The sequence below is a fragment of the Cottoperca gobio genome, chromosome 3 (genome assembly GCF_900634415.1).
Source record: "Cottoperca gobio chromosome 3, fCotGob3.1, whole genome shotgun sequence".
NCBI lineage: Eukaryota > Metazoa > Chordata > Actinopteri > Perciformes > Bovichtidae > Cottoperca > Cottoperca gobio.
The window spans coordinates 7,874,801-7,902,774 of record NC_041357.1 but is presented as its reverse complement, the minus strand read 5'-3'; the positions used below and the strand labels follow the sequence as shown (position 1 = coordinate 7,902,774).

The 27,974-nt window shown below is 38.7% G+C and overlaps 1 protein-coding gene across 1 annotated transcript; it reads left to right on the top strand.

Moving 5' to 3' along the window:
- The first annotated feature begins 2 nt into the window (after positions 1-2).
- On the top strand, positions 3-27,571 carry serinc4 (serine incorporator 4). The gene is made up of 11 exons (XM_029459520.1): positions 3-584; positions 5,969-6,136; positions 7,002-7,180; positions 9,130-9,209; positions 9,518-9,611; positions 13,640-13,851; positions 16,591-16,686; positions 22,603-22,729; positions 22,952-23,064; positions 24,203-24,356; positions 24,967-27,571. The coding sequence occupies exons 1-11, from the start codon at positions 465-467 to the stop codon at positions 25,172-25,174; spliced, it is 1,551 nt and encodes a 516-aa protein (XP_029315380.1). The 5' UTR covers positions 3-464; the 3' UTR covers positions 25,175-27,571.
- The last annotated feature ends 403 nt before the right edge of the window (positions 27,572-27,974 follow it).

Here is a 27,974-nt window from a genome sequence, read left to right as displayed (position 1 = left end):
GGAGGGACAGATGGGACTGACACATGGTCCCCGTCGACCTCCTCCTCCTCCTCCTCCTCCTCCTCCTCCTCACACACTCTTTGCCTAATCTGACCGGGTAGGACGGGGGAGGATGGGGGAGGGCACCGGGCATTCGCCACCAACTCTCCCTCTTTTCTGGCAGCATCCCAGCACAGCCGCAGAGCCAGAGCGTGCAGGATATGGGCAAAAAAACAACTTCTTCCCCGTGAGGCTGGACTGAGAGCAGCCTGACTTGGTGACATGCTGGGCTCGGCTCCCTTTAGTTAGTGTCCGAGTCGGACTAGATTTACTGCTAATCCAGCATAAGGAGCATGTAGGGACAACCTGCTGGGACTTTACTTTTCATCGTCTAGTCTGTTAGAAGTTGTGTTATGGCCTCTTTGAGGATATGAGGATGCCATCTTTGCAGGCACGCTGAGAAAACCTGTTTGTGCTGGAAGTTCATGGCCAAATGTAGAGTCGTCGTGGCCGATGAAAAGCAGTTTACTGGCACAATGTCGTCTTCTCAGGGGATGAACCGCAGCGGCGCCTACAACTACTTCCTCAACATGGTGGCCTATCAGGTGAGAGCTGATGAGCAGCAGCACAGGAGGCAGTCACTGCAGCTGCAGTCTGAAGTTTAAGTGTCAGTTTAATATTGATTGTAAAATAAAAACTTCTTCTTCTAAGAGTATTTATTAACTCTGGAGTATTGATAAGCAAACTAGTAGAGGGATTTTATCATTTAATATTCTACAGAAATGCTTCTTCTTTTACATTTAGTGATGGAATAAGTATTCAGATCTTTAATTTAGCAATACCATAATGTAAAATATGTACTCCCTTACAATACATGTCCTGCTATCAAAATAAAAGTAAAGAAGTATTCTCACAATAATATATCTAAAGTATCAAAAGTTAAAGTAATTGTTATGCAGAATGTTCCCTTCAGTTTTATTTGACTATATATTATATTATTTCATTATTATCACTAATGTATTAACTTGCAGAATTCTAATGTTGTATCTTGAGGTGGAGCTCTTTGTTTTTTACTTTTGCAATTCATGATACTGAATCTTGAACTTAAATCTATCGATGTATCATATTTCATAAACTGATCATAGATTTTGAAGGTAAAATATGAATCTGCAAAGCGACTAGCTGTCAGCAAAAAGTATAATATCTCCCTCTTAAATGTAGTGGAGTAGCAGTATAAAGCAGCATAGAATGGACGTACTCACGGAATGTAAAGTACATGCATCTCAAAGTTTTACTTAAGTACATGTATGACGTGCCCTGTATTCATCTCTGACAAAGGTTGGCTTCTGTTACTGTGATTGTGTCTCCAGTCATAGTGATCTTCATCTTTCAACCTTAACTGGAGGTTTCCAGTGGTTTATCAAAACATCAGTAACAGCTGCACAATCGACGTCAGCAACAAATACTTTATGAAGCTTATAATACTTTTATTTAGTTGAAGCCGTGTCAGAGATTCAAGTATTTGTGCCTAAGTTTGTTTTTGCGTTGTTGTACTGAGTTGCACCATATCGTCAGGTGTTCATGTTATTTTGTTCACCACCAGTAAACTTTTTTTCTTTTTGAAATGTTTCTGAAAACTCAGTACTTTGTGCTTGTTGACATCAAAGAGAATGAAAAAGTATTGCATCATCGTCATTCACATATTTCAACGTCAAATATGTGATGCGCAGATGATGACTGGGACATTGACATTGAGCGAGAAAAGATAACGCCCTCAAAATGTATTGTTGCAGTGTTCCACATCTTAGTTTCAGTAAATTCACCAGAGCTCAGAGATGTATTTCATTTGAACTCCTGTTTTTTTGTCGAGAGTTGTTTTGGTCCTGGGGCAGCTGGTGTTTAAGTGACTGTGATGTCAACTGATGAAAACAATACTGGGATGGCCAAAACAAAACAATTTGCTGGTCTGAATCTCAGTAATATCTGACTTCCCCACCAGGTCTTTGTCTTGGTCTTTGTAAAGTTCAGTAATTTAGTAGCTAATGTTACTTAAGCATAAGGAAATGTTGCATTTGTTGGGGACTATTTTCAGCGGCAGATGAATCCACAGTAGTGCTCTAGTGAGTATTTGTGGCGGCAGGACGGTGTGTGTGTGGGAGTCAAAATAAAGTACAGTGTGTGTGTTCATGGTAATGAAGGAACATGTCACACAATATTTCACAATAGGCCGTATTTCCAGCTTCCTAACTATACATTTAAAATATTGTTGTATGTAAACTTGAGAGCGCCTTGAGATTGCTTTTAGCTCTGAAAGGCGCTTTATAAATACAATTTATTATTATTATTATTATTATTACAGTGCAGCAGTGTGGCTCATTGATGTGTTTTAATCGTTTTTAACAACAATGGAGCTCCATGGCACAGAGGAAGAAGATACATCAGACTGAAGAGATGCCATGACATTTTGTACAGACATTATTCTCCTCTCAGGATGAATCCTACTAACTTTAATGATCCTATGAATTCTCCTCTAGTTCCATCATCAGCTCACACTTTGGATTTATCTAATAATTAGTTTTTTGATCAATTACCTTCAAAATCAGTTCATAATCAGCCTCAGCTACACTTTGTTGTCAATGTTAGCAAGACGGGGACATCAGCATGTTAACATTGTTGTTTGCATTTAGCTTAAGCACCACTGTGCATACGTACAGTGTCACAGAGCCACTAACCAGGCAGCGGACTCTAACTACATTTGGTGGAATAAATTCCTTCTTGGTTTTTGTGCTTTTCATGAGATTTGTTGACAATAAAAAAAAAGCTCTAACTTGTAACTTTTAAAAGATGAACTTTTCTTTGTGCCACTGGTACAATACGTTTTAAATGTCTTAGATGAACATTTCAGTGGTTTTATCACAAAAGTAAAACAGGAATTATGAAATCCTATGTGCAGTCATCCTGTCATTTGCTGCAAAAGTTATAACAGAGCATCAGGTGGGACAGAAATAAACATGTAGTTTTCACTTTTTTATGGTGCAATGATAAAAGTGTCAGCAGAGGCTCCAGTACACGACTTTAATTAACTACTCAATGATGTTAAATAGTTATTTGTGTTATGAAAACCCAGATGTACAAACAAAATGCATAAACGTCACTTAATTAGCTGTCACATCGTGAACAGCACAACATGCAGTATAATATGTCTGGTACATGTTAAAGATTTTAGTCTATTTGCATGCAATAACTCAGAATCAGAATGAAACATTATTGACCAGGAACATGCAAATAAGGCTTTTATTTTGGTACAGTCGTCAGAGTAACACAATAAGATAATACAACAGAATAGAAAACATTAAGGTGAAGCTAAAAACATTCATAATAAAACATTGACAACAAAACAGGTTTTCTTTTACAACCTCTATTCAAGTGACATAAAACAATATCACAATATTAGAGACACTATTAAGAATATGCAGAGAAAGTAAAGAATCAAACATGACAACATATCAGGAATGAAAGTTGTTTAAAAACACCATATGTAGTTAAAGTAAGGAAAGGAAACTTAAAAAACAAAAGGATAAAACAAAGGTTAGATTAATAAAAGGAAGATCAAACATATAAGACCTAAAGGAAGATAATGTCCACAAGTTACATTAATAACACCCCTTTAGAGGGACAATAGATATATGTTTATTATCATTAGGAAGTAAATGTTGATTGCACAATGTTAGTGGCTGTAAAGTAAGATTGGGTCTCTATAAGCCTCACTCTCACTATGCAGTTCTGTCTGTCACTGTAAACGAGCTCCCGGGAAAATGAAGGCTCGATTTACGTCACAAAAATTGTGTCAACCATTGCACAACGAAAACAGGGAGAGGATAGCGCTTTTGTTTTCCCTGGTAGCTTTCCGTAGCAATCCGCAGTTACCAAAGGGTATCAATGTAAATGCTTTGCAGTCAGTAGCAGAAATGACAGATTGTGGAAAACAAGATGCTGGGTGTCCTGTGCTGTTGGTAGTTGCTTGGCTTCGGTTGTCTTTGCGACAGCGGCGCCAACGATAATGTTATGTGAGTCTCTCAGATTAGCTTCTTGAATACTTCAAGATGTAAACATACAAACAAACAACTGTGTCTGGCAAATACCATTCTTCATGTGCCAAGAAGACCATATCACTAGGAACTAAAAAGAAATGACGCTCACTTATTGGTTATTCCTCAACACGTAGTGTTCCCATCAGAAAGGACACACTGCTCTTTGAACAATATATACTGTAGGACCAACCGTCTTATGTAGAGTGTGATTATCTGCGTATCCCAGCCCGCTCACTTACTGCAACAACGTCCCTTTGGGAGTATTAATCCTGCATTATAAAGTTTAAAGTAGGCCAGACATGTGAAGTGATGAGAGCAGTTATGAAACTGCCAGGCTGTCTGTGAGATGGCTCACTAAAGGTTAGAACTTCTCCTAATAGCATTTTCATTGTCTATTTGTTGTTTTATTATATTATTTTGTATTATTGACTTATATTCATATCTCTGAGTACGTTCAGTCTCAAGTTCTATAAATGAGAGATTTACATATATACAATAACTATGATTTGATTCAGGATTTAAGGACTGAATTGGAAGGTTGAATAATCAGTGATTTTGCTTTAGCTTGGAAACATACAAATAAAGCACCAATTGGTCCACGTAGCGGATCCAACTAAATCTAATGTATTTAATCTTTCTCTGAGTCCTGCATGGTGAGGGATGTTGGCAGCGGCCTCTCGGTTCAGAAAGTAGGTTATTTTCTGACCCGTGGGATGATTTGTGGCTGTGATTGTACCTCCAGTCACAAAAGAAACTTTCAAATGACTTTGCTTCTCGTTGTGTTACATAAGGTGCAGATAATAAATCATTCTTAAACTATGTTTTTGTAGCACTTTTAAATGCAACCAATGACAAATTAAATCTAAAATGACAAGAAAAGAACCGTGAAACCAGAAGAAACATATTTAATAAATAATAATAAGTATATATAGAGATAAATTGAGATGATGACGGATCTGACGCATTACAGCAGTGTGAGAGCAGTCGGCTCCAGATAAAGACACTACTATTGAACTCTTTGATACTTCCAGACATCCCTGGACAGAGACAAAACGTCGACAAACTGTCCCTTCAATCCTTTTTAAGCTCTTTTTTAATTCAGTCTACCCATCGATGAGAAGATGTTGGATAATCTTCTCCGCATTATCCATCAAATTACGACCTGATATCAGGATTCGGTGCTGAAATCATTCATGGACACATTTGTCTTTGATTGATTTCTACTTTGCATTTTCCTTCTTGTGACTAATTCCCAGATATTGAAAATCATTGAGCATGAAAAATAACATAATAATAATGTCCATAGCTGAGCAGTTTTTTCTGTTCGATGATGCAGTCAGACCTCCAGACTGTAATCTGCAGTTTGCTGAAGCGTCAGACAGATGTGCGTGCAGGTTTTTTCCTCCTTAGATTTAGTACAGGATCAGCGGTGATGGGCTGCCACAGCCCAGATTTATCAGAACCAGAACCATCCAGATGTCGCCTGACTCGTTAGATTAGTCTGTCATCAGCCGCATCGCTGCCAAACTCTCTGTTGTGCTGTGTCTGACATAGTGACGTCCAAAAGTCTTCAGTGCTGTCCATAAGGTGTTTAAGTGCCGTGATGGAGAGTCTGAAACCTAAAATATAATCTAGTCTCTTTAGGATGGATTTATAGTATGTAAAGGATTACAATTTCAATAATTAGTTTTAGGTATTTATATATATATTTATATATATATATAGTATAGTATGTATATATATATATATATATATATATATATATATATATATATATACATATATGTATGTATGTCGAGTCAGACTCAAAGTTTAGGACTTGAGACTTACTTGTGACTGGGTTACTGTGTGTTGTGTTTGTGTGAGATGCTGAGCTGCCTCCGTCCTCTCCTCCTCAGATTTGCTGTTGCTGTGGACCGGCTCCCTGCTCGTTCTGCTGTGCCTTCTGTCCTCCTTTGAAATCCTCCACCAGCACGCGGGTCATGTACACCCTCTTCCACATCATGAGCTGCGCCGTCTCCTGCCTCATGCTGTCCCGCACCGTCTCTGAGCTCGTCAGGGAAAATGTGAGCACTGGATCTTATCCTCCTTGAAGCAGATCATAGAAATGATCAGAAATATATATACAGTATATATATATATATATATATATATATATATATATATATATATATATATATACAACCAGTCCTATATCTGCAGTCCTTATATACCCCAACAGTATTTGTGATTGGCTGCAGGTCGACAGGTAGAAAGACGACAAACAGAGACACATCTTATAGTTAACAGAGACAATGCAAATGCAGTTATTACAAGTGGTCATAACAGAAGAAGCCAGAAAAGAATAAAGAAAAGAAAAGAAAGCACTTCAAGAGTTACTGTCATGTGACTTATGGAAGACATGTTATACCCCTCCCTCTGCCATGCTTCCTGTCTAAATGTTTTTACCATCAGCTATACAGTTAAGGCACAAATGGCAAAAAGTTGATGGTCAGTTGACCTTCTGTAAGCTTTACTTGGAGTGCAAACATATATATGATCATGTGCATCACACATTTAAAGTGTATGCCTCGTTTTTGTTGACGTACATTAAAAACCAGAGGCCGCGATTAAGTGGAGTTTATATTTACTTCTGCATGAAACTCAAAACAACATCAACAAAACATGTCTTTGTCCTTTAAGTTGGGGTTTGGAGAATGGAAGTGTCGACAGGTTCAGTGCCATTAGCTCTCAATGTGAATAATAATAGTCTCATCTAATTATTTAAGAGATTAAATCATTTTTATTATCATGAAAGTTTCAAAACACCTCTGCAACGTCTGAAATCTCCTCACGGACAGAGAGACAAGCATGTGGATGAAGAGGTAGATACATCACTGTGTGTGTGTGTGTGTGTGTGTGTGTGTGTGTGTGTGTGTGTGTGTGTTTCAGGTGCCTTTCTTCAACATCGTGTGTGACCAGGCGCATGGGGGGGGCCACTGTGAGATGCTGGTGGGCTACTCGGCGGTGTACAGAGTCTGTTTTGGCACGTCCTGTTTCTACCTGATGATGGCGATCTTTCTCATAGACGTGAAGTCCAGTCAGGACTTCAGAGCGCTCATACACAACGGGTCAGTGCTGCAGAGTTTACGCCACAAATATGTTCCTGCTGAGAAAAGACGATGTTATCGTATTTTCTTTCTAAAGATTTTAAAATGTTGGTCATCATCAAATTCTAGATGCAATTACACATCATTCTGACAAACAGCAGAGGGTTGTCATGAATCATGAATACAATATTGTTCACTTTTAGAAATCTTGCACATGAACACAGCATAACAGTCATCACGCAAAAGCACAAAACTAATTAAATGACATAGATTAAATCCTGACATCATAAAAATAGCATCAAGTGTCAACCAAATTTCTTTGCCAAATTTGTAGGTTTTTTTTTATCCTGCTGACAAATATGCGATTAGAAAGAAAGACATGAACTACTGAAGACTTCTCCTCCTTTCATCTTTTATGGAAACCTGAAATTCACTTCCCCGAATCAGAATATTTAGAACGGATTTGTTGCCCTTCCAGAAATGTTTCCACACCTCTCTTGAAATCCTGTGAAGGCTAGGTGTTTCCTCCCTCTGCTCCCATGACCCGGCCCGCTGGTCTATTTGAAGCCCTTTGTTGTCACACTTTCCATTACAGCCGATTAGAGCGGTGACTCGTTTCAGATTAGGATTAGACAGACTGGATTGCTGGTCCTCACTGGTGTGAATATACTCACCACAGTCTCAGCGGTGCCACGGTGAAAGGTTTCAGAGTCTTTGGCAAAGGTTACAGCTCTCCGTGGTCTGTAGGGGAGGCAGGGAGTGACCCAGTGCCCCACTGAAACCTTGTGTGTCCTCTTAGAGAGCGGACAGAGGCACATGGACATCTCCTTTGATCATAGAAATGTACATATCACTTATACATGTATATTTAAAATAAGCATTTATTTATTTCTCAGCTGATACTATTTTAAAATATAAATATGAAATGAATCAAATAAATATGGAACATTTAGTTCAATGTTTTCAGACATTACTGATTTCAAATGTACATAAGAGATTCAGGTGTTTAGTGATGACGGACGCGATCTTATTTTATTGCTGCAGCAGACAAACCTTTTGTTTTAGTTTTTACTTTACAGGTTGTACCTTCACATTGTTACAAGCTAATTCTCATGGTTGAGAAACAATCTCTTAACTGTTTCAGAATGAATTTAATATGGACGATATTTCTTTTCATTAATTCATCTGCTGAATACCTTTCATTTGTTTGATGAATAAAATAGCAGAAAGACAGTGAAAGAATTTCCCAGAGTCCAAAGCGACATCTTAAAATTGTTAGATTTTTTTCTGACTAACAGAACAAAACCCAAATATATTTAATTAAAAATAATATATATATCAGCAGAAAATCCTCATATTGTGGAAGCTGGAAGCAGTAAATATTTGGCATTTCTGCTTGAAAAACAACTTAGTGTTGTGCTGATTGACTGATCGACTAATCATTTCAGTTTCATTTAGGACACATACTATTTGAATACTACAGCAGAAGGATGACATGTGTATACCTACATACAGTATATTTATTGAATACTGTATTTGGATTTTAAACAGTAGTCAAAATGCTTTTAATTAATTTTTCTAAAATAAAATTTGAAACTCAAGCAAGTTTCCAAATTCTGACATTAAATTGTGTATCACACTGAAATGAATGACTTCTAGCAACAATACAAAATAGATTAAAAAACAAGGTAGATGTGATTTGATGTGAAGAATATATCATGTCGGGGCTCAAACAAGCAAAACAACTGGAAAATACTTTAATTATAAAATAATATTTTTTGAAAACATTAATTTAAATGTATTATTGGTTTCCCACAGAGTTATGTGAATGGAAAGAACAATCAGAACAAAACATATACATAATAAAGTGTAAAAAATACATGTACATGTAAAAAAGTTGCAAATGACAAAAGAGAGAGAACGACTATAACCGTTTATTCTTTGTTGTGTCTCCTTGTGTGGACCTGCAGCTTCTGGTTCCTGAAGTTGATCACCCTGCTCGGGATGTGCACCGCTGCCTTCTTCATCCCAACAGAGTCCTTCCTGCATGGTGAGAAATAAATCCATAGTGAGATTAAATGTGATGTTGATGATCGTGTTGGTGCACCTCCTCCCGAGTCCTGCTAGAGAGCAGCAGAGAGCCGCTCCTGAACTCTCCTCAGGCGGACTCACTGCGGTGAATTATTGGACCATAAATCTCTGCGGCTTGATTTCACTTTGTTTGGGAACAATACATCTGATGGTGATAAAAGCCTGATATCAGAGCCGATTTATGATTCACAGCTTGTTCTCTCTGTTTGTTTCTCCCTCTCTCACCTGAAATAAATCAAACTTCTGTTCGCTCTCCCTTTCTCTCAGCTTGGCATTATGTGGGTGTGGTGGGAGGATTTGCCTTCATCCTGATCCAACTCATCCTCATCACAGCTTTTGCGCACACCTGGAATAAGAACTGGTGAGTGAGAGGGTTTTCAAATATGATATATATATGTATATTATATATACATATATATATATGTATATATTATATATATATATATATATATATATATATATATATATATATATATATATGTGTTATATATATATATATGTATATGTTATACTGTAATATAAATATAAATCATGTCATAGGACATTTATGAAATTTGTGCTGGTGGTCAAACTGGTGATAAATGAAATAAACACATGTGAATGATATGACCAGAAGTTAGTAGACACGCCTGTCCCCAATACAAAGATATGTATTTATTGAAATGTATTGAAATGTTCTGGTACAGGATATAAATCCTCCATACCAGACACTCTAAGTATATCAAACAAACAATCCAACTAATTAACATTACTTAAGAAATAACAATAATTTCACAAATAATCACATATACACCTGTAGACAGTATTTACTTTCCAGCTTTATGCCACAAGTTTGTGTTTGTTCCTTTTCTGTTTCAACATGACAATGTCCTCGAGCACAAAGCCAGCTCCATCACAGAGCCCTGACCCGAACCCCCTCCGACACCTTCAGGATGAACTGGAAAGAGCCAGACCTTAACTCCCAACATCAGTTATTAATGCTCTTGTGACTGAATGGGAATACATCCCTGCAGCCTGGGAATCCAACATGTGGTAGAAAGCCTGAAACCAGCAGTTATATCAGCAGAGTAATGCTCATAGTTTTGTGACATGTTGTCTATCCATTTACCTTTGACCTTATAATGTATGTTACTTCATCACATTGCTGCAAAAATATTGCTCATTCATTTGCTTATTGCTCACAATAAATGTCACAAGAAAAAAATAATTTTCCTCCATAATTTTAATTTTTCAGACTTTATTCTAATCTTCCGTTTTTTTCCTTGAAGTGAGTTACTGGATACTTTTCAGACCTCTAGACTGGAGGACATCCCTCTTTGGTTGACCTTCTCATAGACATATGCAGTGATGATTTGTCACAAGTGGACATTGTTGATACTAAAGGAACTCTGTCGATATGTGACTCTTAAGTATGAGGTGAAGAAACATATTGTGACGGCAGAAAAGGTTCAGTATTTAGCTGGTGGGAGAGGTGATTTAACAGACGTACGACATACCTTTGCAGTGTAATGAAAACTATGTATCTAAAACATTGCTGAATTAGATTTTTTCAGGTTAAAAAAAATAATGAATGTCCTTTATGGGTTAAGGAATTTGTCCCAGGTCTTAAATTGGTGTTGTCCTGGAGTCCCAACTGTAAGCCATGCCGTCCCCAGTTTGTGTACGGACCATAGACTGTATATAAAAAGTGAACTTGGTATTCGTAATAAATCAAGTGAGAATTCAGGTCATAGACTTCGATGCAACAGGACTTCTTTTTGCAATGTAGTCGCCCCCTACTGGCCATTAGAAAGAATGCAGCTTTAAGGCACTTCTACTTGTCTTGAGTGATTTGGCTTCACCTTTAAGACCGGGAGGATGCTGCTTGTGTCCGGATAGGGACCTCATCTGTTTACTGTATGCTATCTAAAACCCCCCCGAAAAAAACCCACTGGATTATGTGAAAAAAACAAAAACAAATCTCGAGAGAGAGCAGTTTTTCTTTGCTTGTGGAATGTTGACATTTTGGAGATACATGGTTCGCACAGGACAGTGATGATATGTTATTAACGTCCCTCACTGCTTCTTGTACAGTTCATACACATGCAGCCTGGTTCGCTCCTGGAGAAGACTCTCTTCCACACTGACGATGGGATTCATTTTGTGTCCAATAGAACTGTGTAAATCATACAGACTGACTCCAGCAACATCTAGAACTTTGATTCTGTTTCATTCACTTTTTCTAGTTTGTGCCTTTATTTTTTGTTTGCTGGGATGTAGTTTTACTCTTTGGTACCCAGTGATTATTTTAATTTTACACAAATTATTATTTATTTATTTTTTCTCTTTAAAAAAAGAAAAGGATAGTTTGGTCTTTAAAACATTTGAAGCCAGTAAAAAATGTCCATCACAATCTCCTGGAGTCCAAAGTGATGTCTTAAAATAAGGTTTTGAGTCAGACCTACAGTCCAAAACCCCAAATGTTCAGTTTACAATCATATATGTCAAGAAAAAAATTATTATGCATCATCAAATTAATCAAAATGTACATAAAATAGTTGCTGATTAATTTTCTGTCTATCAACTAATCAATTAATTGACTTACAGCATCACAGCAGCTCTAATCAAATCTTGTTTAGAGAACAACAATACCCAAAACTTAACACATGAGGACTGGCTGATGGAGCGAGCTGTGGCAGCTGTATGGATATGATATGGATGTTCCTTGTCAGCTGGTAGTCAAACAACTGATGAATGAGCCGCTGATGGTGAAGCATGACACAGCTGATGCCAATCAGCTAATGCAAGCGCGGCTTCACTACTCAACACTCGTTTTCTTTTTGTATTTGCTACTTTTGCCTGTTTGTTTTTTATGCTTGTTTACTTGCTGACATATCCTCCTCTCTGCGTCGTCCCTGTCGTGTCCTCATTCACTCGGCCAGACTCGTCCTCAGACAGCCAGTTTCTGTCCCAGATGTTATTTACTGTGGCCAGCTGTTGTGCCGTGAGTCTCCCTCAGCCACCTCTGAACTCTGCTGTGACATGGCAGAGTTGTGGCTACAACAACTAAGAGGATTTATTCATTGAGGACATTTTCCAAAGCACACACACATAGCTAACAATCCTCTTATTCCCTTTACAGCGGTAAAGAGTGTCTCTCGCTTCTGGGTTTGTAGGTCAAAAGACAACCTGCTCCTATGTGTCTGTACATGCTTTTTTTCAGCTTCAGCACTCAACTGTCAGATTTCTCTGAACCACATGTGCTTCACAATGTAGCTGGTAGCCACATGTAGCTCCAACAATGTAATATTGCTCTCATTCTCTCGTGGAACTTTGGCTACTGTTACTTCACATGTTGACAGTCAGAGAGAGAAATAAAGACGAAGAACTGGACTTGTAGAGCCACAGTGCAGAATCTTTAGCTGAGAGCTAGCTAGCTTAGCTAACATAAAGGCCAAATCCCAATGTCCAAACTCACAGATTTTACGGACTTTAAGGTGCATTCCCGCTAAATCTGCGAGAGCTTATTGCTCTCCCACTGTCAATTTGTTAAGTACATGAGGGCTCTCTAGCAGATACTTGAGCCCTTTATGCACACTTTCCGTAAATCCGTTTAGTATTTAAGATGCATAAAAAAACACATGAAATCAGAGGAATGCAAGCATATGCTAACCTACTGTATAATGCACATCTAGTTATTGATAATTTCTTTCAATTTTTGCATGATGATGCTGACAAAATTGAGTAAATTGATTATTTGACAATTACCTGTCGTTCAATATGTAATCCAAAATCTGTGACCCACCCTTTAATTGCCCTGGCCGTGACGAAAATAAAAAAACAAAAATATAAAAGTTGCAAACTCAAAATTGTTGTTGCTGTGTGATGTTTTGGCGTCGCCACGGAATCGTGACATACCCCATTCCTACTTATACCATTTTGAGCCCTTGCTGCCTCATCATCAAGCACTCAACACCAACACAATAGTTTGAAAGATGCTTTCATTGCATAAGAAACAAATCTACACACCGTGGCTTTAAGATACAATAAGGCTGCATCTCATTGTGGAATGAAGCACTATCCAGGCACAGCCTGATTTTTTCATTCAACTAAGTGCAGTAATTCATGAGAAAACAAGGAAAATGCTCATAAAAATATTAAGAAATCCTGGATTTGCACCATAAATAAATCACTTGTGACCTAGATTTATAGCAACATTCATGGTAAATCTGGGAACAGATGTTTCTGATATCAAACGGTCCTAAAAGCATAACCCCTCTTGGTGGAAATAACATTATTCTAACACTTCAGGTGTGTTTCTCTGTGACACATGCAGCATCCCGGCAGAATGAATATCTGTGCAGGATGCATGTGAAGCTGAAACCCTCTCTCTGTCCTCTACCCTCTAAGGTTGACCGGAGCAGCAGAGAACAAGCGTTGGTATATTGCGGTGATGTGCGCCACCCTCTTCTTCTACACTATCGCTACCATGGCCTTCACCTTCATGTACAAGTACTACACACACCCCATCGCTTGCCACTTCAACAAGGTCTTGCTGTGGATCAACCTGGGACTCTGCGGCCTCATGTCCTTCATTGCCGTCACACCGTGCGTGAAGCAGAGTGAGTTGATGAAACACACTCGTATGTCTGTCATCGACTCTCAGCGGTGAAATAACACTTAGTCCATCTCCAGCTATGCAAACATCCCCCTGTTGAAACCAGTGCTGCTGCAGATAATAATAATAATTAGATGTAAGCTAATATTCTCCCTTTACAAACCAAATGTTGACTGCGAGCCTGCTTTGTCTCCACATGTCTGGGTTTTATGATAGAAACACACTCCTGCTTACAGAGGTGGAATGCACCAATGTACATTTACTCAGTAGGCTACTGTACACACAATTTTGAGGTATTTGTACTTTAAATATTACCATTTTATGCTACTTTATTATTCTATTTCACTACATTTCAGAGGGGATTATTGCACTTGTTCTCCACTACGTGTCTGAAAACTATAATTAGAAGTTACTTTGTAGATTCTGATTTTAAAAACAAACACTATCACACACTTTGATCAATCTAGTAGAAAACAATTATCACCACCAGGTGCATTTAGCAACTGTTCTGGAGCTAACCCTTCATTAGTAGATAGATTTCGTCCAGTTACCATAGAAATATGTACAAACAAGAAAATACGTAAAGAGTTTTAAACAATTCTCTCAACCTCTAGAGGAGCTGCTTTTGATTTGAACACATAACAATACCCAACATTGGATATCAAGTTTCAACCCTAGGGTGAAAAGGACTTTCAGGACTAATTCATTTATTCAAGCTTGATGTTTTATTGTTTACTGATTTACAATGAAAATTATACAGATTTTCATCTGGATCTTTAAAAAAAGAGAGTTGAAACCAAAAATAAATACTCTATTTAACATAAGATAACGTAACATTTAAGTAAATGTTAACCTCTTACAGTGTGGGGGAATTTACCCGAAAATACCTACAAACGACATACCCAAAGTAAATTGGTCTCATTCAAAAGATAACTCTCTTATTGTTCTTGCAAAACAGTGAAGAATCAGTCCAAGTGCTTCTGGCACTGAGTAATAGTGATCTGAATATACTGAATTTGAAGAAAATACACTCCACCTGAAGTTTGTTGTTGAAAAAGATGCCTGACGATGGGTATAGTTGGTAGTCCCGAGCTGGAAAACACAATAAAAACATAGCACCAAGTGTTATTTATTTATTTAGAACCTTTATTTAACCAGGATAGGTCTCATTGAGATTAAAAATCTCTTTTTCAAGAGAGTCCTGGCCAAGATAGGCAGCAGCATAGTTACAGACAAAAAAAACAATCACAATCACAACATTAACTAAAACATTTACAGACACAGCGGTCTGCTTCGATGTCTTTAAGAGTCGCTTTAAGTCTCTTCAGAGAGACCTAGCTCTCTGAGTTTCAGCTCATCCTGCAGCTGGTTCCAGGCAGCCGGAGCAGCGTAACTAAAAGCCCTTTTCCCAAGTTCAGTACAGACTTTTGGAACAGTTAAAAGAAACAAGTCCTCGGAGCGAAGCCGATATGGTCCACTACATTTCCGACTAATATAGATCCTTAAGTATGTTGAAAGAGCACCAAGAATAGCTTTAAAACGTGTTTCCAAGCTCAGGTTAAAATGTCAGATAAAAGGGACAAAAACGTAACTTATTAGACAGGTTTTTCTAAGAGTAACATCCAGGCGTTCACAAGCTGTGGATTTGGAGATATTGTAATATTTATTGATAAAAAGGCCATAAATAACTATTATATACCCGATTATCCCTGCCACTAGTAAGGGAAGTACAAACACATTTTTTGTAATATTTTTGTATTTTGAAAATAATAAATACAATTATGAAAAACATATATAAATATTTGTAAAATAAAACCCATTGATGATGTATGTCAAATGATTCAGCAGTTCATTGGCTACACGATACGTGAGTCACCTGGAGACTGGGCTGCTGCTGGCTCCGTCTGTAAACAAAAGAAGAGGGCTGGCACCTCCTTATGAAGTTGACACTCATTGGCTCTTGATGGCTGTAGATAACACATGGAAGCTCCGATTGGCTCAAATGAAGTGTCAATCGAAAGGTCAGAGTTCGGCATCCGGTTAGCAATTATCTAAATAGCGCTAATAGCTTGCTACATGCCGTTTTTAGCAAGTGTCATTGTGAAAATAAACACATCGATCAGCTGATTTCAAAGATTGCAACAGCTGTTCATGGGCTTTTGATGATGTGACGATGTGAATGATGGATATATTTTACTGGAAACTATCTATTGGACCTCTGCAATGACACAGGAGTGTTTTTTTGGATTATTACCGATTACAGAATTATGATGAGACTTCATAGGCGAGTTGGCTCAAAGTTATTATGTTGATTTTGGGTTTGCTTGCTAGTGTTAGATGCCTACTGTACTTGCTGTTGGGAATGTGATCTCAGAACAGTTTTGCTCACTAAATAGACAAGACTCTAAGCTTTCTCTGAGTGGTGGACTGTACACAACAAAGTACAAATGCACCGTGGGCCCGCCGGCGGGCCGTCTACACGCTCAGTGGCTCAAAAATCAAACTCTCTGAAGGGAACCTTTTTTCTTTATCGATTTCTCTCATTATCAGTAGTTTTAGTTTTACATTGATACACTGAGTACATTTTATGACTTAATACTTTTTTAGTCTTACTTGAATCAATGTGTGTGCATTGGTGTGTGTTTAGGGGTGGCAAAGTAAAATATTATACATTATAGTATATATTTTTGACCCTGACTCCTGACCCTGACTCCTGACCCTGACTCTCTCTCTGTCTCTGCAGAGCAGCCTCGGTCGGGACTCCTTCAAGCCTCCATCATCAGCTGTTATGTTATGTACCTCACTTTCTCTGCACTGTCCAGCCGTCCGCCAGAGAAAGGTACGCAAACTAACCAGTCCCAGAGCAGAAGCACAGCAACAGATGTGTGCAGCTCCACTGTGACACTGAACATGTGTCTCTGTCCAGTGTTAACACTGACACACTAACCTCTCTAACATGGACACATCTTTAGGGCATTTTCAAGGTTATTTTTATATATTGATTAAAGAGAAACATATGCAAGAGAAAAGGAAACAAAAGTGTTCCCATAGAGTCCACTTTGCTTGCAATCCTCTTTGTGCTTAAATGTTATGAATAACACCTTTTGAGTACAGGTGAAGTAGCTCCTTTTTTTTTGATGATGCAGGTAACCTAGTGGAAAGGTGTTCTTCCATATTCACTCTAGCTAGGTTTCAGAATGCTCTAAATCTCCCTCAACCTGAAAAGTAAAGACAGCAAAGTCTGAAAAGGACCTAAAGACCAGAGTTACTGACTGACGTATCTGCTGAGTCGAGGTTTACATTAAGTCAAGGCAGGACAAGAAAACCCGAGTGTGCAATTATCTACCTCTCTCTAAGAAAGGGCGTTGTTACACCTGATTGGCTAAGACGGGAAATGCACCAAGCTGTTCTCAATTCTTAATAAGAAGCCAAAATGTGATCTGATTAACCCTCCAATCAACTCAGGGGAATTGTGAATTGGGTAAAGGAAAATGACAACAAGTACCAAATAATTAATCGTTACAGCTCTACAAAGCATTTTCGTTCAGCTCATTGTTTTGGTTTTTGCAGTCTTTAGGCAGTGGAATAACTCTGGTATTCAACGTGTCAGACAGTTTAAGTTAGCAACTAGCTGGTGAATATAGAAGAGTTTCATTTTTAAAAATATATTTATAAGGTGTTGGTGGAGAACAAAAACAGAGCAAACTTATATTCGGAAGTGGACCAGCAACACGGCTCCAGATGAATGTTCATGTTGCTCTGTGTCTGCTGGATGTGTAAATAGTCAACTGATTGAATGTTCACCATATCAACTTCATAAATTGATAATATTGTGTCTACAGCTTGTTGCACTACCCCCAAGGGGCCAAACGTTCAGGTGATGTATGTTTCAGTTTTGAAACCGCCAATTTTTACTGCAAAGGCAAATACTTCAGGAAAAAGCTGCAGGAGGATATAATAACACAAAGAACAACATTAAGACTAAAAAGACTAGCAAAGCCTCTATCTTCAACAACCTTTTGCATTTCTGCACAGAACAAGGACTGTGGATTCTGTTCCCCAGTCTCTTACTATGGCTCTTCACAGCCAGTATGGAATGGAGTAATAAGAGCAACTAGTTATTTTCAATACAGACATGTGAATACTGTTCTAGACCATAGACTGTATACAAGAAGTGGACGTAGTCACCCTGATGTCACCCATACGTTGTTGGACTACGGTTTTGAAGCTTTGAGTTTGGCCTTTTGGAGGTTGCCATCCAGTTTTTTTGGAACCAAAAGTGACACGTTGTAAGACAAAAACATGAACAGCCAAATCGGACAACGTTGTAGTTGCGACCTGTCAATCACAAGGTAGCCACTCCCTAAAGCATAGGGTATATTTAGTTGATGATGAAATAAAAACCATGCTGCATCAAGGAAGACTTAAAACTAGAGATTGAAAACACAAAATCCTCTGGAAAATGTTTACCGAGGTAATAAATCAATTGAGAAGCAGATTCATTTTCTCATAGACTTCTACACAATCTGGCATCTTATTGTAATCAGTTGAGTCGAATGAATGTGTTTGTAGTTTGTATCCCATCATACTGTCCAACTTAGACCTAATACTGAAGAGCCCACACACACACACACACACACACACACACACACACACACACACACACACACACATTCTCAAATTTTAAAATCCTCTATAATTTGCCTTTACTTTCCTCATAATGACTCACCTGCTGGCTCCAGGTAAGACAAAGAGCCTCCACATGACTGAGACATTAGTGCAGAGGCTTGTCAGAGGCCCCTGTCTTATCCCGGGTTTACATCTTAATGGCACGCATGCAAATAAAGACGTACACACACACACACACAGGTCCACACACAGATAATCTGGGATGAGATGTGCTCTGACATGCTGCCTGCTGGGCTGGTGGCCTGTGGTTAGGGCAGACAGAAGGATATGTGTTTCACATTCCTCATGGATCCATTGACAACATAATTACACAGGAATATAGACAGTATATCTCACACAGCTCGTCCTGTTGAGCAGATAAAATGCAATGCATTGTTTAGATCTGTCTGTAAAGAGTGATCATACGTCGGAGGTAAGCTCGGATAACAAGAGCTACACAACAAAACAGTTTGAGTCTAATTGTTTGTTAGTGTATTTGTGTTGTTCTTTAAGATACTTTAACAAGCCAAATGTAGATTGTTTTGGCAGATACTTCTACCCGCCACAATGGCAGAAACAGTTTCTGTGATGTAAAACATCTACAGTAATTGATTCATCAGGTGTTGGTGTCCTTCAGATGTAGAAAGGAAATGCTACTTTCTATAGCTGTCATTTTGCAAAATTGAAAAAGACAAATTTAGTTGCAGAAAACAGACGAAAATGTAATGCAGCCACAGCAGTGGTCGGGTTTTGAGCAGGGCGGTAGTCAAGATCAACTTAATTGAGTCCAAGTGAAGTCTGAGTCCAAAGGCAGTCGAGACCAAATCCAGAGCACATGGAGTCCTGTTGAAGACTGCGATAGATGATGGTGTCTTTCCAATGTTAATCCTCTGCTCCCCTGCGTAATCATGGACATACAGCTTTGAAAACAGCTCATCTGTTTTTCTTTTTACGCCTTATAAAACTGATAATCATTTCAAATTCATCACATTATTTGATTTGGACTAGTCTTAGAAAAGTTTGTTGTTTTCCTATTTGGTAGAGACGGGGGCTGTAGTCAGCTTAACTTCAGCCAGTTCATTTACTATGGTGACTAGTTGCAATACTAGTTTCCCACCTGTATTTCTGGTATGTTACATACATTTACATTTTCACTACTATGACTAAGTACCCAGTTTCTTTGTTTGAAGCTCTGAAAGTCAGCTGAAGTACCATTTATTGGACCGTTGGTTGGAACAAACTGAGCACACTGATCAACTTCTAAAGCTTCTCCAAAGCTCCAAGAACGTGGAGATCCTGCCCAAGAGGTTTGATTTTTAAATGAACTTTGAAGGCATTATTGTCAGTCAGTTCAATTCATAATTTATAGACCAAACGATTAATCAATTCAATGAAAACATCTTCAGATTAATTCATAATGTTGTGGGAAAAAGTATCAAAACAGCCATAAAAACCTCTCAAACCTAATGCAACATAATGCTAAACAGCTAACTGTGCCACAAACATCAAACATATCTGTGTTTGCAACTTACCAAGTAAAATGTTAGACATGGAAGAAGTGGATTCTCTCATTAAGGAGTGGTTTGAGTAGATTTCATTTTGGTCCTTTTTTTCCCACCGTGAAACTATTGCTTCTTAAGTCCATTGTAAATGCTGTGAATCTAAGCTCAATGAAGTTGCTGTCATCGGTCAGGGAGCAAGTCACAAACCTTTTAGAGCCACCTTTCAAGCCTACGAAGGGTGAGTGCTTTGTAGTCCACATTAAGTGTTTATTAAACTTACTTTAGTTAATAAAAAATATAGAGAGATTAAAAGTACAGTACAAGAATATGGAAATATATTTCATGATTAATTATTTGCCAATATTGAATAAATGTGATGATTTGAAGCCACAAGATTGCATTGCCAATGAATATTAGGTTAAGAAATACAACATTTAACGATTAAACGTGACTTCTATCCGAATATAGATACAGAGACAGTGATGACCTCGAGTCCACACATGAGTATTCCATCAATACTGTACGTATGAGTGTACAATACGAGTGTGTACAGTAGGTGTGTGTTAGAGTCCCGGGGCAGCTCAGGACATTGTAGCAACTTGTTGAGAAAATATGCACCCTGAGTTTGTTATAAAAACACCTTTTCACTTGTGAACCTCACACAAAGACACACACACACATACACACACACACACACACACACACACACACACACACACACACACACACACACACACACACACACACACACACACACACACACACATAATCACACTCTGCTGCTCTGTAATATTTAATTTCCACCTACTGTTGCTGAGTTTCCTTTCTCAGCTACTTTAATTTAGGGGTACTTCACCTGTCATACTATCATCTCCATGGGTGATGCGTGTTAGACAATGACATCCTTGTCTTCTTAGGTCCTTGTTTGCCTACTCTGTCTCCGGAAGTCTTATTCTGCTCTATGACCTCACCATGACAAACATACACACACACACACACGCACTCACACACACACACACGCACACACACACACACACACACACACACACACACACACACACACACACACACACACACACACACACACACACACACACACACACACAGTAATCCTCATTATTTTGTTAGTCTTGAGTGCAATTGAAAAGACAACTCAGACTGCAGGACATGTTCTCTCTCCCTTGACGACTCTTGACCTGTGTGTGTGTGTGTGTGTGTGTGTGTGTGTGTGAGTGCGTGTGTGTGTATGAGTGCGTGTGTGTGTGTGTGTGTGTGTGTGTGTGTGTGTCATGGTGAAGTAACAGTCTGAGTCCTGTAATTAGCCAGTGTTTTCACTGAGTTCAACCCTCCCCCCCCCACACATATCACACAAATGCAAAACATCTCTCAGGAATCCACAGTTGGCTGAAACTAACCCTGACCCCTTCGGAGGTTGAGCTGGATTTGTGAGTGTGTGTAAGTGTGTTTGGAAGTTAGAGCTTATGCACATGCATGCACATGTGTGAGCATACACTACATATTTGTGAGGACTCTGTGTTCACCCCAGAGAGTGTCCAGAGGGCGAGTCTATTAGAGAGAGTCCCAGAAGGGAAAGTGCAGCTGAGACCCCTTTTTTACAAGAAAGAAAGGAATTTTCCAGGAAAGGGAGAAAGAAGAAGAAATGAACAAAGTGACACCTGACCTGCATTTGGTACTTTTTCTCTGTGGTGTTGACAAAGTATAGTGTCAAAAATGAAATGTAATAAACCAGCTATGTTTTTTATACCTACTGTGGGTAAAAGTATGGACCAGGATTAATGATATACATTTCTTACCAGGGCCCCCCATGTGTTAGGACAGGGGTCCACAACTCCATTTGTCAATGAATGAGAATCTTTCTAAGCAGACACTGTGGGGGCCACACTTTCAAATGTACTTTTTAAATGTTTAATATATAATAGTTAATGTTTAAAGACTACAAAGAGACCAAAACAACTACAAAGCCATGCAAAATAGCTGCAAAGAGACACAAAGAGACCACCAAGACACTCACAATGAAAAAAAAGAAGGTGCAAACCAACCACAAAGAGAAACAAAGCAACTACAATAAGATGTAAAACGACTACAAAAAGGTGCAAAGCAACGACAAGGCGAAAATAAAACTACAATAAGACCACAACAACTACAAAGAGACACAAAACGACAACAGAAAGAGGCTAAATAACCATAAAGTCTGTGTGTCATGCTCCTGTGTAGGAGAGCTGATGAAGTCCACTGTCTCACGATCCGCCCATGTAATGATTTACATGGGCGTGATGAACCTGAAAGGTGCAATAGGCTGTTTCCATCTTTTTGTTTTTGCAGAGACAGTTACATTCAAATCTAAAACTAATGTTCTTCATGAGGAAAACATAACAGTGATGCAATATGAGGCTGGTCTTCTACATCCATCTGTAAAGAGTCTGTTGATGTCTTATATTCACTTTGCAGCTTTTCCAGAGTCAGTTGTAAACACTAACTGCCTTTTGTTTTCCATAGAAAGAGACTAGTAGAAGGTGAATGATACTCTGCTGAAAGTAAACATGCTGTGTTGTTCTCTGTGTCAGTGGTGTATCAGGGCATGAACATAACCGCATGTTACCCCAATGTGAGACAAGATGGCATCCAGAATGAAGGCAATGCTGTGGCCATTATTGGAGCAGCCATCATGTACTGCTGCGTCCTCTTTGCGTGGTGAGTAGTCTCTCTATATTTCAAAAGAATCCATATGTAAATAATTACTCTATCTACGATGTCATTACCATACAATTATAATAAACATAATAAAGTCCACTTTAAACATAGATTACAGAAACATGACTTTCAAAGAATGTTGGTGCAACAGCAAACATATCTGTACTTTTACATCTCTGATAGAAGGAAGTATGTGTGTGTTCTAATCTAATGTCCCCGCAGTAATGAAGCTTCCTACCTGGCAGAGATGTTTGGTCCTTTTTGGATGATCAAAGTTTACCGCTACGAGTTCCAGAAAGCCACCTGCTGCTTCTGCTGCCCCGAGGAAGAGGAAGGTACTGCGTACTGTACTGATGAAGTTCACATTACATTATTGACTTCTTAAAGATACTTTGTGTGGTGTTTTTACATCAATAAACACTCATTCAGTAATATTAAGATGGAAGCAAGACAAGCAGGAGGTCTAGGATCAGCAAAGTTCTGCATTCACTTGGTATGTGGTTGCACAAAGCATCAAGGTTTGCAAAGACAGTTGCTTGATCTCATCCGTCTGAATATTCAAACAAACAAGAGCAGGAGAAACATCAACAACAGAAATCCAAAGGTTTTCATCATTGACCGAAAACATGTACCCGCTGACTGACGTATTTCAGTTCGTAAAGGTTATTGTTTGCAGTTATTAGGACCAGAAAATTTAAATCTTGGGCAACATTTGAGCTGTGTGGAAGAAGACCTAGAGCTAGCTAGTAAACATGCATGTAAACAATGCAATATTTAAAATGTAAAACAAGTCAGCTTTGCATAATGTTATAATAGGAGGAGATACATTGTGTTAGGCCTCAAGAATATACGCAAATCTTTTTTGGTAAAAAACAAACACTAAAAGTAAATGTAACTTGTGTCTGTCTGTGGGCTCATGTTCATTCCTATGAAAGTTTCTCAGTGGCTTTGGGCCCAAATGGCTCGACTATCTTCTGGTGATCTTCCACATCTATGGGCTCATAGAGAAAGCACACTAGCATTGAGTTTTGAAAGACTGCGGTGCTTAAGTGTAGGGGCAAACATGCAACATAATGCCATAACATCATTTTTGAAAAGATACATACATTTTGGGAAATTCCTTTGAGGCAGTGTCCAGTGGCCATTAAAGGGTTTTTAAGAGTTTGGAAGTTGCACTTTTTTTCATGAGCGCAGAACCCTCAACAAGTGTGTACTGTATATTCAAAAACTATTTTAAACAAACTGTCATCTTTAAAAAATATATAAAATAATGGATGAGCAGGACATCTAAATATTGTGTTCCTGAAGTCTGTAAGTGCACTGCAAACTAAATTGAATTAGAGAGATGGGCTAGGTTTGAGACTATGGTCCATACTTGACTTTGTGTACAGGATTGAAACACTAACTGCTGTTTGAAGTTGGCTGCAGACTCGAGCTTTGATGTTAGACATTTATGAATTTGTCCGTTTTCAGCTGAGGAAGAGTTTGTGATGGATGACGAGAACAAAGGCTGTCAGAAGGTTATTTACAACGAGACGCAGAGAGTGGCTTACAGCTACTTCTTCTTCCATTTCGTCTTCTTCTTGGCCTCGCTGTACGTCATGATGACCCTCACTAACTGGTTCAGGTTAGTTAATGACACAGACCTGGTTCTTATTCATATGTACGTGATTTTCTAAGGATTGATGAAAGTTATAGCGGCAGAGGGGGATCAGAAAAGGTTGAGGGTTGTGTATATTAAATGTTTGCTGATGGAAGGGGAATCAAAGCTTTTGGGTGAGTGTCTCTCCGGAGAAGACGTCATTTGTCACAATGACTGTATTCTGCAGTTTAACAGAAAGCAGAACTACAGCGGGTTAAAAAATGTAAACATACCATAAAGTGTACTTGATTCAAAAATATAGAAAAGCTGGAATAATTGGTATTCAGGACGTTTCATTTGCCAATGATTAATTCCACTTTTATCGCGTGATTCGGTGACTGTGAAAATATTATCCATCGACATATTAAGGTTTAAATTAGAGAATGTCATGTACAATATATGCATTTTTCTTTTTGCACTTTTAGTAATTAATGGCAAAATGAATTGTACCAATTCTTTCATTTTCAATATTTCTTAATATTTTTATTGTAGTTTATTTTAAGTGAAACATAGTGTTCAGTTTCCCTCCTCCTGATAATATTTAGTTGCTAAGCAGTTTCTTTTTCCGGCCTGAAACTGTGTTGTCCTTCTCCAGCTATGAGTCAGCAGTGTTGGAGACCACCTTCACCCATGGCAGCTGGTCTACCTTCTGGGTGAAGATGTCCTCATGCTGGGCCTGTGTGATCCTTTACCTCTGGCTGCTGCTGGGCCCTCTGTGCAGCTGCCAGTCTGAATCCAGACCTCGGCGCTCACGCATCAAACGGCGCTCTGGATTGTCCCGTCACGTGCATGTCAGCGTCTGACACGCTCTGTGAGGGGCCAGGCAGGAGTGAGGTGGACATGGCGCAATGTGGACGACAGGTCACTTCCCCTTGGTGCCCTGCAGGAGGGGATTTTCAGGAACGGAGGTCACAGGGGTCAGGGGTCAAAAACTCACAGTGCTGTGAGAAGGACCAATCAGAGGGCTCAGTGCCCATTGGATATAAGAAGAACTGAATAAAGACCTGATGTCACAGGCTACACACCATGAAATAAACCACTAGCGAGGACTTGACTGTGGTTTGAAAATATACTTACAGTATGAATTGCCAAAGGGATCAGAAGTGGTGAACTGTCACTGTAAAATGTGGGAGTTACAGTAAGTAGGTGTAAAGATAGATACCTTTATGAACTTTAAGTTTAGTATTATATTCAATTATTGGCTGTGTTTAGACTTTTAATATCATAACAATGAAGGATTCTAGATATTTGCTGTAATATTGCTACAGAGGCACACGTCCCAACAATGTTTTTTTCTTGCTGATAAACAAAAGAATCTACCCTTAAAAAAGAAAGCCCTGTTAGACCTCTGATCGTAGATGATGGTTTTGATCATGAACAAATCTTTCTCAAAGTTGGAAACTGCGGGCTAATTGCATCGGCTTTGTAAGTTCAAACATAACCTCTGATGCAAGAGATGGTCCTTACTGACACATGTCACATACATGACACTATTATCTTAGAAATTAACTAAATATTTCGGCAGATCATTTATGCCAGTGGTGTCCAACCATATGCGAAGGGTTTCTGTTCAATCAAACACCACAGAAGTTGTCTCTGTGTTGGAAGCTGACATTTTGCTGAGGCTTTTCTCTCTTTCAATATCTGCTTTTAAATACCTGCCAGTGGCGGTTCTAGACCATTTGAAATGGGGGGGTGGGGCACCAGATATATTAAACACATCTGTTACATAACACCACCATCCCCCTCAATTTTGGTTCTCCAAAAGACCTAACATACACATATAACAAAAAACACAAGAACACTCATTCAGTGTTAATATAGATTTTATTTAATGCCCATGAGTAATTACAATGTTCCCTCTATGGGGATACATGTTGGTGGTAAATTAAAGAAAATAAATGTTTCTGTCGGGGGGGCCAGGCTTAATATTACGCCCCCCCCCCCCTTTAGAACCGCCATTGATACCTTTTTAATGACTCACATGGAAATGTAAACTTCCAATCTGGAATTTTAGTTTCCATGTAGTTACTGATGACGCTAGATGACACACACACACACACACACACACACACACACACACACACACACACACACAGTTATATTGTGATGATAAACTACATTTAAACGTTTTTTAACCTGCAATGAAATTCAGTTACCAACTAGTTACAGTAATAGTTCAACATTTTTGGAAAACATACTGCGCCTGGAGAGGAATAATTCCAGTGCATTTACGTTTCTGTTTGTGTACAGTGTGCATCCCAAAATGTAGAGCCATTGCTTGATTAAGGACTTTTCATCCAGTGTAATAATGAATTTAGCTATAACTTCTGCAAATTTCTCCAATTTCAAATCAGTTGCTGGAATGACAATGCATTGCAGTCACAATGTAGTTTCACAATATAATAGCATTAACTTTATTTCATTTTGTGCTAACAGTTACAAATCAGAAACATGTGCACAGAACCAATTGAATTGCATCCTTTCATTCACTTATTTACTTTGTCTCCTATACCTGTCAATAAGGCAGTTTCAGGATTTGTTCTCATGTCCAGCCCAAAGCCAAAGAAAGATTTGTTCATGTGTTGAGATAAACCTGAAGAGTCCTGGGTCACGGGGATAATGGATCCTCTTTCAGTATTTTCTCTGCACCGACTGACAGGCAGCTAAACAGAAATATATGATGTTCTTTAAAGTTCAACACAAGGGGTTTGTTAAATTAAGGCAAAAATACTTTGCATTTAAATTACAATGAGGAACATGTGGCATGATCGCATTATGTTGCTTTGTGGTACATCATTCACTTGAATCTTGTTTACATTTTATTGTGCGTGTTACTCTATTTTGAAAACTTAAAAAATTTAAACCAAGAGTGCTCAAAAAACAAACAAATACTAAAAGTCACTTCCAGAGGGGACAGAAGCTTTCTGTCTCATGCCTTCAGATGAAGTAGTCATGTCTGCTGAGGTGAACTGTGTTGTGAATCTAAAATAGCCCCCCCCCCCATCATCATGCTAATGTGTTAACCTTGGACTGCTTTCTCCACTGAGCGGAGTGTCTGCATGACTTCCTGACAGTTAATGAGCAGCGATCTGGCTTAGTCAAAAAAGGAATATATTATCTGTAGATTATTAATGTAGCATTTCCTTTGTTGTAGATGTGAAGCTTTTTTTGTAAATACATTGTTTTCTTACAAACGATGCTGTTCTCATGTCTGGTTTGTTGTTGCTTTGTTGATTGCACAATGTAATGGCTTTAGTATAATGACACCATCAGCGTTTAGATTGGTTCCCTATAAGCCTCGCTTTCACTGCTTGCAAATCTGTCTGCCTCTAGGTCGCGTATTCTCTTTCACAATAAAAGCACTAGACATATCCTCTGTATCATTGCCTACGAAGAGGCAACTCAACAAAATATCTTACAGGAGCTCAGGGTAGCGAAATCTGGAGTAACGTGAACTGTGGGAACTCTACCCGGAAAAACAGCCCCGTTGACAGAGGAGGCAAAGAAGGTGAAGAAGATACAGAAAAAGTTATTTCTACTCAGCTAGATCAGTAAGTAACAAAACCTGCCTATTAATTATTCAGGTGTTTTCCTCTGCCT

Excerpts from the sequence above, each read along its gene's own strand:
- serinc4 (XM_029459520.1), top strand. The coding sequence starts at position 465 with ATGGCCAAATGTAGAGTCGTCGTGGCCGATGAAAAGCAGTTTACTGGC. Across the intron at positions 13,852-16,590 it reads CACACCGTGCGTGAAGCAGA|AGCAGCCTCGGTCGGGACTC; the intron begins GTGAGTTGATGA and ends CTGTCTCTGCAG. Across the intron at positions 23,065-24,202 it reads CTGCCCCGAGGAAGAGGAAG|CTGAGGAAGAGTTTGTGATG; the intron begins GTACTGCGTACT and ends GTCCGTTTTCAG.